Source organism: Apteryx rowi, unplaced genomic scaffold (assembly GCF_003343035.1).
Source record: "Apteryx rowi isolate R43461 unplaced genomic scaffold, aptRow1 scaffold_333, whole genome shotgun sequence".
Taxonomy (NCBI): Eukaryota; Metazoa; Chordata; class Aves; order Apterygiformes; family Apterygidae; genus Apteryx; species Apteryx rowi.
Genome location: NW_020449786.1, coordinates 879,422 through 895,091, shown reverse-complemented (window position 1 = coordinate 895,091; position 15,670 = coordinate 879,422). Strand labels below are relative to the sequence as shown.

The window sequence follows — 15,670 nt, the reverse complement described above, 5'->3', positions numbered from 1 at the left end:
TACTTCAAAAGCTTTGATCATCTTTGACTTGCATAATTAAATTATCCGACTACAGGAAAGGTATAGAAACTGTGTAGTGTTGGCTTTCTGCAGTGGAAATGCTTATACAACTGGATCTGTAGTTTGAGCTCTTAGTAAAATAATGTTATGAAACTGGAATGATTTATTAAGCAGAAGAAAAGGGGAAATTAAAGGTCATGTGTAATATGTTTTAGCATGAAGCACCTGTCTCACTTTCCCTCTTTGTCTTCCTCAGTCATTCTGGTTCAGTGTTAACCGGTTCCTGAACCTCATTCTTCTTGCATTTGACTTTGAGATGGTTGTACCTTTTGCATTTATGTATTAAGTTAATAAGATATTTGTTTTAAACCATCACTGCTGCAGTTTTTCCTCTGGCAATGTTACTTAGCAAAAATGACAGGCTGAAAAAAGAAAGTTAGTGTACTGGGAGAAGACTTCAGTGGTGGAGAAATTAGAAATATTTAATGTAGCACTCTCTACTTAGTATAACAAATGTAACAAAAAAAACACTCAAGAAGAAACAAAAGCATCATTCACAAATGGTTTGTCTGTTTATCAATGTGTCTGTAACTTTGACCTGATTCCTTATGGTTTTACCACTGCCTCGGTGCATCACTGTTCTGCTTAGATGGTTCTCCTTTCGTCGTTTTCATGCCTGCTCGTACAAGAGAGGACAGTAAGATTGCTTTCTTGATAGTCTTCCAAACTACCTTCTGTTTTTTTTCTTCCACTAAAGTTGCCCAGTATAAGTAGTGTTTTACATAATTACAGTTTTACTGTTTACATAGTTACATACGTATAGTTATATACACTAATCTCTGGCTAGTTGTTTCTAACAGTAGGGAGGGAAGTTGAGTCACCTGTGTAGTCTTCATCCCCATAGTCATTCATCTCAGATAATAAAATACATTTCCAAAATTGTGAAATGTTTTGTGCAAAGTAGTATTTCAGATTCCAGTTACTGTTTATTTTGTTTTTGATAAATAATTTTATTATGTTTATTTAACAATCGAATGCATTATTTTTACTTTATAAAACCCAAACTGAAATTTATTGTGAATGTTTTTCTGGATGTATGAGTATATAATATTATTACTTCTATCTTACCTTGCCGTATTTTCTCCCTACTGGTTTGTTATTCCTGATCACTGTGCTGTCTCTGAAACTTGGATTATAAAACTGTTGGAACAGAACTGTGGCCTAATATTTGTATAGCATGTTCTGGAGAGCTGTTTAATAAATTTCCTAATAAATAGAATTGTGTTCATGTGGGGTGCATGCCTTTCTTCTGATTTCTAAATAGTGCTTCTCATAATTTATAGACTAAATTGTATAATGAGTTAATTTGAAGCAAAAATAGGATTTCAGAGCTGTCTAGAATAGGGTTTCTTAGTCTGTGAGACTAAGCATCAGTCAGCCTGATGTTTGATATAGATGTAATGAAAAGATTTCTTCTTAAATGTTTGAGCATGTTAAAACATTTAATAGATGCGATCACTGAGTGTTAAAAATATATATTTGTCCATTTATCTGGAGCTTCTATGAATTACTGAATTATTTTACCTTTTGAAATTTGTACTTGACGTGCATGGAAGATCACTTGGTTTTGAGGCTTTCTTGTTACTTCATATTTTTTAATTAAGACTTTGGATTTCCTTTTTTTTTTTTTTTTTCATTAGCCTTAATAGAAAAGTTTAAGCTAATGGTCCTGTTCCTGGACCATTAAACTTTTGACCCTGCACCCTATCTTTATAAATTTTGGCTTAACATTAATGGTCATACTCTTTTTGTGCTTGCCCTCATAACACATTAATAGGCCTACTCACAAATTAATCATTAAAAAGCAGTTATTCCTGAAAGGYTTATCATGTATTTTTTTTCTTAGGTGAAGTGAACATATGAAGAGTCTTAGATAATGAATAGATAATGGACAGTCTTATAACCTTCATATCTGTATTGGACTGTTAATGAGTAGAAAGTTTGACTTATCTATTGATCAGCATAAGTAAAATAATCAGTTATATGAAAGTATACACTGAGTAATATGTAGTCTTACTATGTGGCAGCATTTTCTATAATTAGTACTACTAAATTTGAGGTGGACATTTCTGTAAAACATAGACACTGCCAAATATAGTAAAGCCAAGCAGTGGTGTAATGTATACTTAAGTTTCGTATTAGTTCTTGGATATCAGTGCAATAGAAAACTAATTTTATGTGTGTGTGGAGGGGGAGAATTACTGTAAATATTCCAGAAATATGAAAATCTTAGTTTTAAATTCACACTTTTTTCCTCTTTTCCTACTTTTGCCTCCCTCAAAAGAAAAAAGAATCTATTCAGGGCTATTCAATAGATAATGCTTGCGTGCCAGTCATAATCCTACCCCAGACTCGCTCAGCCTTCCACCACCTCTACGGACAGAACAAACAAACAACAAAAAAAAGGCATACAGGCTCTAATATACCAAACTGTCAGAAACTCTCATTTAAATTGTTTCTTAAATTTCCTTTTGCTATTATTTCTATCTACTACAGCATAGATAAAACTGGCATTCTGTATTTAATAGTTTTGAAACTTAAATACAGAATTCAAGTACATTGTACGGAATTTTACAGACAAGTTCTATGTATGTACAAAATTCTTCTGTAAATTTTGTATTAAACTTGAATTCCATATTTAATAGTTTTGCAACTTACATGCAGAATGTTTAATAGTCCTTTAGCACTTGTTGGTTCATTGCATATTGTGTTTCTAAATGTTAGACTATAGATTAAAATAGAATCTGTGAAGAATGTAGTGGTAATAACTAAACAAACAAATAAAATCCCTCCAAACCTAAAAGTGTGACAGAAGGGTGGTGGTAATTGGTATGTAAGCAGCTGTTCTTCGATGTGGATGGGAAATGCAAAGGAGTGGTAGATTTTAAGGGAAAGTATATGAAAGTAATTACCACTCAAACTTATTAAACAAATATTAATTACAAATGCTGATTGTTTATCTACTGAAAAATAAGTATCCATAATAATCCATAAGTGTGGAGGAGAATGTATTTAAAACGAAATCAGGCTTACTGAAAGGTTATTCTTGCCAGTAATTGGTAAGCATGATGTAAGTTAAATTATAGAAACCTTGCTCTCTGCTTTATTTTAGATATTGATGTTAAATACCATTCCTATATTAAAGCACCAAATATGTGAGATACAGAATTCTGCAACACTGATGTCTTGATTTTGGCTTTTGTGCATGGAGTTGCATTTGTTATTGACTAACAAGGGAGTTATAGTACCATATTTACTTCTAAAGAACATATTCTAAGCCCATTTAAGCTTAGTTTATTTACAAAACTGACTTGGCTAGAAATTGCAACCTAATTTTAACAAGTAGGAATTTTTTTATTGTGATTTGAGTGGATGCATGTAGGAACTAGAGAGATGTTAAGAGAAGGAGACGAGATCTACAGTGCAAAAACCTGGTCACGTTTATGTAAATGTGACTTTTTATGCCTCATTCCCCTTTGAAGCATATGCAAGTATTCCTTTTTTAAGATGTGTTGTCATTAACAGAGGACTAGTTCTGCATCTGTGTACTCTGTGTTCCTTGGGTACTTTCAGAGCTCACATGGACGATGGGTCAGTAAAATGAATATTTGATGTTCAAGGGAGTTCAGTATATGTGTTGTGGGAGAAGAGTGGGGTGGGAAAAGAGTACTCCATAGAAGAAAAGACTGTGTAGGGAACAGATAGGGGTGAGGCACATGGAATTGCCTTGATCATGGAAAATAGTGTGAGTATTCCTTTTATTGGTTATGAAGCATCTGAGAACACAAATATACTATTGAAATTATGACTTATGTTCATTTACTTGTCTTATGGATGCAGAGAAACATTACATTTTGATATTAGATACTTTAGATGTGTGTTAAAAAGAAGTTAAATGCGAGGAGACAAATTTGATTTAGCAAAAAACTATTTTCATTAAAAAGAGGATATGAGTTTTGATATAGTATGTGATTATATTAAAATAAATTTATATGAAGGTTTCTCTGGTATGAATTTTTTTTCTAAAGAGTAAAAATGAAACATTTAATGGAGGTGCATGACTATAGAGAATTATAATCAAAAATAAATGTAGCTTACTGAGAGATTCTGCTAATGAAGAAAACTAGCAATTCTACAGATAAAAATGACTAGAACTGTTAATGCTGTAGTTCTTTTAATTGCAACATTAAGAAAAAGCTATTAAATAATTTGCCAACTTTATTTGGGAGAACTTGCTATTAGCCTTTTCATGCATTGAAATCTGTGCAATAGGAAATGTTCTTTCCATTACATCATTTTCAAACTGTCTTGTGTTTCTTTAGGCCCAAGGACTGTCTTCGTTCTATTATGAAGAGAGTGAACCATAAAGATCCCCATGTTGCTATGCAAGCATTAACAGTAGGTGACTTTTTGATGTATTCCTTTTCCTTCCTGAAAGGAGTTATATTGCAAAAAGCTTCCCTGAGTTCTAATCTCTTTGTCTTTAGCTTCTAGGAGCATGTGTATCAAACTGTGGTAAAATCTTTCATTTAGAAGTCTGTTCGAGAGATTTTGCCAGTGAAGTAAGCAATGTGTTGAATAAGGTAATGTATTGCATTGATTTGTAGGATTCATATAAAAGCTAAGCTAGAGAGTTGGGGTAATCTGGAAGTAGATTGGAACCTAATTCTGGGAGATTGGAAATTTTGGGGTTGGGGGGGATACAAGGTTACTGGGATGACAGTCACTGAATAAAAGCTTCCTTATGGCCACTTAAAACTACAGCTTTTTATGTTTTCTGTTCACTGCGGGGAAGAATATATACAGATTCATTTGAACATTAAGTAAAAACAATGAAACACTAAATGCAGATAGGTAGTAAAATGTAGGCAGTACAGGGCTTTTCTGTAACTTTCTGTTTTGCTCTATTTTGAGTCATGTATTTGTTTAGATGCTACTGCTGAAGGCAGTCAAAAGCAGTGCTGAAAAGTGGTACATTGTATTTTCCTCTCTGACAGAGATATCCCTTAGTGATACACCTGACTTTATTTTAAAGTGTCTATATAGACAGTAATAATGGATGTCTTTCTGTTGAGCATAAAACAGCAATAATGCAGAATTCACTACCTCCTTGGTTTCAAAATTTAAGATAAAACTATCTGAAAAAAATAGGAGTTGTAAAGTTAAACTGGAAAACAGGTTTCAGTTTAAAATTGCCACATTAAAAAAAAGTTAATATTGATAGAGCTCTTAACAATGAGGGTTATGTTTCTAATTATATATATAAAATTTTGACCAGCTGTGTTTAACCATTTACAGATTCTTTACCACAATCTGCTCAGTGTACTGCAAAGGAGAACAGCAATTTGGACTAGGAAATAAAGAGAATTTGAAGGACTTCAATTTTATTGTTTCATATTCTCATGTGAAATTAAGGAATTAAGAACAGATTGCTAAATTACTTAACTAGTTTCTGCTATTCTCCAGGGTCATCCAAAAGTTTGTGAAAAGCTGAAAGCTCTTATGGTGGAATGGACAGATGAATTCAAGAATGACCCACAGCTTAGTTTAATATCTGCTATGATAAAAAATCTTAAGGAGCAAGGAGTTACTTTTCCAGCTATTGGTTCACAGGTATAATAAATCTTGTGGTTGTTTTTAAAAGGAATCACACATTCTTTTTATCCACAGTTCTGTATTTTAGTTTGTAATTCTATAATGCATTTGCAACCAAAATGAAATCTGTCTTAATGTTCCTTTGAGAGATGAAATGCTGTGGTTTACTTTTGATTTTATATCACAAATGAATACATTACATGAATGTAATACATTGTCACCGTTTTTCTTTAAATCCACTTTAACATCTTTTGCTTTTGGCTAGGCTGCTGAACAGGCAAAAGCGAGTCCAGCTCTAGTTGCCAAAGATCCTGGTACAGTAGCTAACAAAAAGGAAGAGGAGGATTTAGCTAAAGGTGAGTGCATTTACTTGCTGACCTAATCAATTTAATGATAAATATCTAATAAAGCAGGAACAAATGTTTTGCCTCCTTCCTTGCTGTGAATAATATACTTTTTGATTGTGGTTATGATTGCCATTCCCTTCCTTCTGTTCAATTCTTGGAGAGTTAAAGATCAAAGTTATTTTATAGGTAGGACAAAGTTGAATAATTCCTGATCATTTTTTTTCTTGATCTTGCCAAACTGAAATAACACTGTAGTAGTCTGCTAAATTTCATTTTAAGAACATACTCCATTATGGAAATGTTTGGTACAAGTTCTGCATTTGCATTTTTCCCTCTTCCTGGGGCCAGTAAAATGCATTTGTTTGGAGTTTAAACATTTGATGGAAGCAGACAATAATATTTGTAGTGTAAGTGGTATGCAAAATTGGATACAGTATTTTAGATATACTTTGAACTTTATTTCTTTAAGTAGAAAGAAAGCATTATTCAAAGAACTTTAAGCCTTTSCTTGCTCTAAGCATAGTGGCTGTTAAACACATCACTGTGGCCCCGCAAAACAGATGTGGAATGGTTACTTTTGATTTACTGTTGTATCAAGGCATATGTCATTTACCAGTCCTATGCCAGATATGTGCAAAGAATTATTCTCAAACTGGATTGATCCTCATGGTCAAGTTACTGCTTTTTGAGGTCAAACTTTCCAGCAACAAAAAGGCATAAAAGGTTAGTCACTGTATGCAGTACAAGCTTTGAGCTTAAAGCTGTAACAAAGGCTGTTCACTTGAGCCCATATAACTAATTAACCTGACAATGTGTATATAAGATCTTCATAGCACAGATAAAGTTTTTGGTTGGTGGATGTCTGCAGTTTCTCATCTTTGATAGATAAATTCTTCAGAATGCTATTACATAATATAACTTTGATTTATTTAAATCCCTGTTAGCCCATCTGTGTATGTTATCAATAGCTCCTTCAACAGTAGAGCCACCGAAGTCTGGCTTCCTGAAGTCTCACGGTTGAGATTTCTGTGTGGGTTCTTCATTGTTCGTTTTCTTGTGATAGTCTGTCCCTTTTTGTTTTTTCATCCTGTCGCGTGAAAGGGAGGGACGGAAGGCCCTTCCTTATCTTTATAATTTACATTTGCCTGCCAGAGCCCCCCTGTTTGAGGACTTTCCCTGGGTCAGTTTCACAAAGTAAAAAGAATAAGATTTTATTAAAGCGACAGATACAACAGGTTYGGAATTGCCGTTGATAAATGCACTTGCTGCTACAAATTTTCTTTCTGTGAGCTCAAACTAACAATTAAACGCTTTCAATAATAATGTATTTTCCCGGGTAACGTCCGACGTTTGTCGGAGGCACAAGTCTTACCAAAGAGGCGTCCCTGTTTGGGGGAGGGAGAAGGAGGCTCGCTCGTCAGCAATCTCCAGTGAACAGGTCGGCGGTTCAATTTTCTTCCCTTCCAAAAACTTTAGTGAGCTGTCCTCTCTTTTATAGCTGCTGAAGGTGGGATGTGGAAGTGCGGCAGACGTACTTCATTGGCCAGATTGCCATTTGCGCGGTTGTTGGGGGTATGCCCCCCTTATTTACATATCGTTATGCAGCAAAGGGYGTGATTTTTAATATGGTAAGCAGGGATAATGAGGCTGGGGGTACTATAGGTCAACAGTTAGTCTGTGAGCAGCAATTATTTTTTGGGATGCAACCCTTTGCGGTCGGGGCGGACCGTGATACCTCCGTATCGCTCCCTCCTCCGCCRTGCAGCTGGAACAAGCTGTCTGGCCTTSACCAGCTAGTTCGTTACTCCTGTTGTGAAAGGGTGGTGTGCTTTGGCTGCCACGGACTGTTTTTCCCGTGTGCCCCCTTATCTTTCTCCCTGAATTCTCTCTTGTTCCCACACATCCCCGCCTCTGTCCCATCTTATATATACATGGTCATCTATTTCACAGACTTGGAGGAGCTTAATATGATTGACACAATTTTTTTTTATTTCTTTTTTTTTTCCCCCTCACTCAAATTTAATTGAAAAAGACTAAGAAGCTCAAAAATTTTCAGAGAGGGATAGGGAGAGAAAAGGGATGGACAAATAGACAAGCAAAGGCATGTAACTCTTGCTTCTTTAGGAATCCAGGCTAAAAACTCCTGATCTGACAGAGAAACACTGAAACAGCTGTATCTTATGATTTCAGGCAGTCTAGTATAAGTTGAACATCACTTGTATGCCAGTAAGAATTTTAATATTGCGTATCAGTCCAAGATAGTAATAAAAAAATTACAAAATGTTAAGCTTCTCCATTTCACAGTTTATTCAAAGGGAAAAGCCCTCTGTGACTTCAGTGAATTATCCCATTTTTGCTTAAGTACTACTCATTCATCCAAGTCCTGTCCATGTTGAAAACCTCAGTAGATCTTTTGTTGACATCAGTAGAGGCTCAATAGTTTTAAAATATCTTTTGTTTTTTATGGTCATTCCTAAGTGAAAGGAGGAAATTGGTTATGATGCAACAACAATGGAGTTATACTGGAAGTTTCTATAGAATTAAATCTTCAAATCATTCAAAACATTTATATTTAGAATTTTATGTGAATAAATTTTCTTTTGTAGCTATTGAACTGTCACTAAAAGAACAAAGGCAACAGCAAGCAGCACTTTCCACTTTGTATCCGAGCACCTCAAGCCTTTTAACAAATCACAAACATGAGGGCCGAAAGGTTCGTGCTATCTATGATTTCGAGGCTGCTGAAGACAATGAATTAACGTTTAAAGCTGGAGAACTTATAACTATACTTGATGACAGGTAACTTGTATAGGTTGCATACTAGAAACATATCTTTAGACTTGCACTGTGTGTGTTTAAATTTTTAAAATGTTAAATCATCAGTCTCAACATTTGATATTTATTTAATTTGTGATTTTCACACTCATGCTCTGATGTTCCCATTATGCTTTTCAAGGGTGGGTTTTCACGCTGTAACCAAATTCTTTGACTCAACTTTGTAGACAGTTTTTAATAGGGAAATAAAAAGAATTCTAAATTTTCTAGTCTCCCTTAATAGTTTTTGTTTTATTATTTTTCTTTTTCCTGAGATGTATGTTAATGCTAATGAATTATTTTGAGTATTTCACACTTAACTCCTAAAGGTTTCAGCCAAATTTGGGTTTGAATAGATGTAGTAAAAGATTGAATAAGTGTATTAAATTTTGGCAATGCAACCTGTATTTTATATTTACTTTCCTGTTAAAATTGAAAGCTTAGAGTTAAATGGTGCTATCTTTTTGTAAGTTAGAGCTGACTTTTCACATCATCTCTAATGTTCTTTTGGTTTATGACAGTACTACTCTATCTGGATCCCTTCTTTATCCGGAGAAGAATGCTTTAGGATTGATTGCCTTTCTGTTTGTTTACATGCTTATGGCATTCTTGCTCTCTCTCCCCTTCCCCTCCCCCCCCCACCCCCAATATTTATAAAATAACAGTATCACTCTCATTCATATAAAATATCAAAAAATTCATTCAGTGCTTAAGCTATGCTAGTGTTTCTTATTTTCTAGGTTCACAGATTGCAGTTCTATACTTTCATTCTGCTTTGCTTAGGTGTCATGGGTAGTGATGGATGCCGACAGCAATACTATCAGGAGCAAATCTGTTTTTAAGTACTGAAGTATATTCTAAAGTTTTAGTGCAGTGAGACCTCGTTTGCTTTAAAACGAGTCTTTGCTCCTGTGGCTGCCTTGGCAAAAATCCTCTTAAGTATACAATCATAGGCAGAAAAAATGCTCTTTTCAGAATGGCAGATTTGTTTTGCTGACTCAACATATGCAACATCAGCAAAAGCATTTTGCAAAAAATTAAGTGTACATTTGAACTTTATATACCTAACACTTCAAGTTCTCTTTAGCCAGATTCAACTTTGACTCAGGTTGTATTTAAGGTTCCCTGTCTGCTTCCTCATGAATTTCTTTGGTATGATCTTATAAAGTGCTTTCAATTCCAGTTGTTCTGAAAAGGCACACTGCAAGATGAAAAGCTGAACTCATACATTCATAATACCCAGCTGCACTGATTTCTAGGAATACCATATCAGGGTAGATGTGGGGTTGTTTTAGTCTGCTGCCCTGTCTTTCTGCAGGCTGATTCAAAGAAGATGCAGAAACCTTCCCACAGTCAACTTCGGAATGATCTTCTCTGTGGGGAAAAAATATCCCTAATTTTTTTTAGCAAGAGAGAATGTGAAAACTCTATCCTTACCACAATTTTTAAACTACTTAAACTTTTCTAGTAGATGTTGTTACCCATGTAGATATCTGCTCTTTGGATTCCTGTAGAGTTCTCACTCATAAATCCCTGTCAGGATATTTTGGAAAAGAGGAACCTATAAAACCACAGTGTAACCCTTCTACAAAAATTGGGAATAATCATGTGTGCTGTGTAGAAGCATACATTGGRATCCAACTGCAATAAAATATATTTACATATTGAATATTTTATTTAAATATCTCCTAGATTTTTGTCATACAAGTATAATTCTTGTATAAATATTTCTGCATATATACAAATTGTATATATGTACAAGTAATATAAATATTTCATACAGTGTAATTCTTAGGAAAAATGTCCTGTTTGTATGAGTTTTTAAATGCGTATATGTTTTTGTTTTAATTTTTAGTGATCCAAATTGGTGGAAAGGTGAAACTCATCAGGGTATAGGATTGTTTCCATCTAATTTTGTAACAGCTGATCTCTCTGCTGAGCCAGAAATGAGTGAGTAACATCATTTATATATGTTAGGCCTTGCCATGGTTCAAAGGTTCTGTAGTGATGTAGTTCTGTTTTTTCCCCTTATTTTTATACTTCAGAGTTTAGTTGCAAGTTAATGTGATACTCAGAGTCAAACTAAGGAGCCCTTGCTGTGCTCTCATAAACAGTCCTATATGTTAGACCAAGGCTGCCCATGCTGTCATCTGCTGAAAAAATTCTGCTGCCTACTGCTGGCTGCCCTCTTTCTCAGTAGCTTCCTTGAGACTCATTTGACAGTCCCATTGACAGCCGGATAAATTCTGTAGGCAATAGCAACTTTTTTCCGAATTATCTCTTCACCTGGCTGTTGATCTTAGTTTGTAAGCCAGGTTTTTTCCCCTCTGTGTGCATTGGTGCCTTTTTTTTTTTTTTTTTTTTTTGCTTTTTTTTTGCTTTCATTAGGAACTAATTCTGTTTTTTTTAGGGATAATATACCTAAATTTTTCAGAAATCCTTGTGTTCTATTGTCAAAAGTAACTTTTTTTAAGGCAATCTAGGGATTTATTTATGGAAATTACATAAGTCCACAGAGATAGCTTTTTTCCTCCAAATTTCAACAAAATATTAATTTTACACTAGATGTTTCAACTACAAAGTTCATAATCAGGCAAAATGCTAGCTGTAGAACATTACATAATTGTTTTGTAATTCCTTTTATTTTACAGTGAAAGCTGAAAAGAAAACAGTGCAGTTCAGTGATGAAGTTCAAGTAGAAACAATAGAACCTGAGCCTGAACCAGTTTATATTGATGAAGTAAGTATGATACTAATACTCATTTTCAGCAGCTGGTACATTTAAACAAATGTTATTTAACCCTTTCAGCCTGTACCTCAAAAGTATTTTGAGTTGTCAACAGAACATAACAAAAGAGAAGGATAAGGAAAAGTTGGTTTAAATTTATATATATTTATATATATATATATATATATATATATATATATATAAATTTAAATCTACCATCTTATTTGTTTGTGTGTTATGACAGTCTTGGGAATTTCTGAAACTGAATTTGGAAACTGCATTCAATTTAGGGCCCTACTCCAGGATTGTACAGCTGTGCACCTCCAGACTAAAAGCTGAGTGTGGAGTGATGCATTTATTTTCAAGTTTGCTTTAAATGCCTCAAGATACCTCAGAGAGGCCCATCTTGAGTGCTGTCTTAGAGTTATTTCCAGTATTACCAGCAGCATTCCTTTGTATTCTGTAAATACATTTGCACTAATCCCACTAGGTGGTAGCATTGCATATGTAATAAGCAGAATGAAAAATAGAAGCTGGTCAGAAAATAATGTTTCAAAGGACTTCTAGAATTAAAAAGCTATRCTACCCATTCTACTCATTACTAATAATCACTTTTATCATTTGGCTTCTCCTTCTTTAACCATCTTATTTCTTGTAAAGTAGTATATATGATTTGTATTTACTTGAAGGTATTTCAGGTGGTTTCTAAGTCCTGAGAGACCCAAGTGGAAGTTGTAGAAACTGCTTTGATTTACTACCCTGAAAGTGTTAATTCTTCCTCTCCCCCGCCACACATACATGCATGTCAATTACACCATTTATTTTTTAGGATAAAATGGACCAACTCTTGCAGATGTTACAAAGTGCAGATCCATCTGATGACCAGCCAGACCTCCCAGAATTGCTTCATCTTGAGGGTAAGAAAATCTCATGCTTGTTGTTGTTCTTCTCTCCAGCACTTAACCGACACCAGAACCAAATTGGAACTAGACTGAAACTAGTTCAGCTTCCTAAATGGACCACAAGCATATCTGAGGAAAGTGCCTGAACCTTAACTGTCATCTTACTTCCTGTTTTCCCACATCCGAGAGACCAAAATGCAGAATGTTAACTTAAAGTAAACCTCTTCCTCTCTTGAGGAAACTGTACTCCAACTTCTTTTCCTTCTCAGCACCCAGGAATAGTTAATCTCATATTCATCCATTTTTTTTCCTTCGTAGAATAGCCCAGCATGAATTGGGAAAGGAGTCTAAGGAAGACTTGATGAGAGGTAGCAGAAATATTACTATGGCTTAGAATAGTCCTGTGAGCGTCCCACATGTTTTCCACTTACGTGCGTATTTCTATAAGACTCTAGCATTAAGTATTACCTTATAGAATACTACAGATACTTTAGACTATGTAAGTAATTTTGAGTCTTAAGGACTAGACTTCCTCTTCAAAGAGGCATCATAGACCGTCCTACCCAGGTCAAGCAGCACAGATCTTGGGAAGCRGAAAGAAGGAAGGTAAAGAAATGTCTCCATTATCAGACGGAAGACTGCATAGCCTTTTGTGCACCATTCTACATCAGCTTAAATAGATAATTCAGATGTGACCAGAGTTTGTTAAGAAAATGGCAGATTCTTGATCTATCTAGAAGTTAAATAAGAAAACATGTGTGAGATAAGTGCTTGGGTATCTCCCATCTTTTCACCCCCATCTGGTTCATCACATCTGTAAATCTATCTATTGCCTTTTAGGAACTGCAAGTCAATGACATGTGGCGGCACGTATTCTAGCCTCATCAAAGTTGAAGGGGGATAATAAGAAATGTGAATGGTTTTATTCCTTCAGGTACCAAAAATGTAGTTATAGAGGCGGTTGTCTAGGAAGGGGATTACTCCTGGACAGAGGCAAAGAAATTAAAGGTATGCTGATCAACCACCTGCCAGATATGGCTGAACATTAGGACCTCCTTTCTAAATATAACACTTTGCTAAGCTGCTTCTTGATATCAAGAGGTAGTAATTCATCTTCTAATTTAAAGATTCATATGCCTTTTTTTATTTGAAAGTTTTGCTGTAGTCAAGCACAAGTTATTGTGATATTTATACAAGAATGACACACAAAGTTATGGTCCTGTGAATATGAACGTCAGATGATATTACACAGATTTTGGCAACCTGTCAAGGATGGAGCCCAAGAAAGCATTTTTCTCTTAAATGAGAGCGTAAAATATACCAAAAGAAACTTGGTGGGAATTTGGAGATACTACCTCTTACAGGCTAGGTACTGCTAATCCACAATATTTTGCCTTTATTTGAGGTGGGGTATCAATTCCCACTAAGATGTAGCATCTGAATCCTACAACTCAGATGTAGGATCCTGTAGTTGAGAGATACTAGATTTGTATACTTGCTGAATAAAGTGAGTGTCTTGAGAATATGAAAATATAAGAATACTTAGGGGAAAGTCTTTTAAACTGATTGTGAGTAAAGTTTAAGTGAGGATATCTCCCTTTAAATACTATAGAAAGTCTTACATCCTGGAAGCGCTGATTATAATAGTCAGTCAGTTTGGTCCACTTGGTTGCATTAGAGCCCATTACCCTGCTTCTGCTACAAACAGCAGAAAAAAAACCCAACCTGCAACAAAGACTACAAACTATTTTTAATTCTGTTGCAGTTTTTAATCTTCATTATAGGACACTGTTATTTGGGGGTGGGGGGGGAGGTATTTTTACGCACACCTACATACCCACAAACACCCCTTGATGCTTACCAGATATTTTATTTGTTAGGAATTTTATCATGGATATTTATTTATTGAAGTCATTTGGGTTGCCTTGAAAGCTGATACAGCAGAGCATAGTCTGTAGCTACAGCTGCAGTGCTTTGAAGGCAGTCATAGTAGTAAGCCTCAGGCTTTCCCATAGAGATGCGATCTGTAATTGAAGATTTACTGTTTTGGGGCAAGGATCAGTTTCAGTTTGTCCTAATTAAGTTCTTTGCTCTGTGCACTTGACTAGCAGGCAATTCTAGGTGTTTGAGGGCTCTCTTATGAAGTGAGGATCTACTTGCCATCCATATTCAATGGATGCTTTCTAAGGGCTTAACATTCTTTGGTACTAACATGCCAGTTCTCTTTATAGACAATGGGAACCTATAAGATGAATGCAGCATTCTCCTGTGTATTAACTTTGTGGTTGACAGCAGAGCAGTTTTAATGTTAGTGTACAGGCATCTAAGCAGTCCTTGTCATGCCTTTTAACACACTTGGTGTTATATATAAAAATAGACAGAATTTACACCAGGTTTTACATCTTTTCGCAGTATTTCTACCAATATGATCCCAGGTTCAGAGAAGTAGATGGATGCCTCTCATCACATGAAGGCCAACGCATCAGTGATACTCTTTCACCCATCACGGCCCGGAGGTTTTCAGGACCTTCTGTGTCTCTAAGCTTGGAAATCTGAGAGTAAAGACAGGAGCTCCAAAGCTGCTTATAATGGATTTGGGTCATATTTTGTGCCTGGATCTGTTTTTCTCCTCTCTCAGTTTGAATGTTGCATGGCAATTGGGATTAATCAGATTAGTAAATAGTTTATTACTTTAAGTGGTAAATTTTGCATTCTGGAGTAGGATTGGAATCTCCTGTGTCAGCTTCCTTGCCCACTTACTTTGGATCATCTTTTACACCTGGCAGAATCAGTCTTTCTGTTACTTGATTGTGGTTCACTTGGCAGTTACAAGAGCCCTGAGTCCTTGTGTTGGAAGTTGGAGGATACGTTAACTCTTCCATTCTACTTCTGTAAGTTTGTGTTGTTTTTTGTGTGGTATGTTAGTGGTTTGAGAAAGCCTTACTTGACAGAGGGTCTCCCCTCATCCTATTAGAATCACACAGAATGGTTGAGGTTGGAAGGGACCTCTGGAGATCATCTAGTCCAACCCCCCTGCTCAAGCACGGTCACCTAGAGCACGTTGCACAGGATCACGTCCAGGAGGGTTTTGAATATCTCCAGAGAAGGAGACTCCACAACCTCCCTGGGCAACCTGTTCCAGTGCTCTGCCACCCTCACAGTGAAGAAGTTTTTCCTCATGTTCAGATGGAAGTGTCTGTGTTTCAGTTTGTGCCCGTTGCCTC

General features: G+C 35.6%; 1 protein-coding gene across 4 annotated transcripts in view; it reads left to right on the top strand.

Moving 5' to 3' along the window:
- Positions 1–15,670, top strand: part of STAM (signal transducing adaptor molecule) — a 35,764-nt gene that overhangs the window by 8,581 nt on the left and 11,513 nt on the right. Inside the window, exons 3-11 of one of the 4 annotated variants that reach the window (XM_026071953.1) lie at positions 4,383–4,458; positions 4,548–4,643; positions 5,527–5,673; positions 5,921–6,011; positions 8,609–8,801; positions 10,672–10,766; positions 11,468–11,556; positions 12,374–12,461; positions 15,233–15,337. In XM_026071953.1, the coding sequence (XP_025927738.1) occupies positions 4,383–4,458; positions 4,548–4,643; positions 5,527–5,673; positions 5,921–6,011; positions 8,609–8,801; positions 10,672–10,766; positions 11,468–11,556; positions 12,374–12,461; positions 15,233–15,337 (980 nt within the window). The remainder of the gene's footprint in view (positions 1–4,382; positions 4,459–4,547; positions 4,644–5,526; positions 5,674–5,920; positions 6,012–8,608; positions 8,802–10,671; positions 10,767–11,467; positions 11,557–12,373; positions 12,462–15,232; positions 15,338–15,670) is intronic. The other 3 variants (XM_026071954.1, XM_026071955.1, XM_026071956.1) reach the window with 3 other exon arrangements.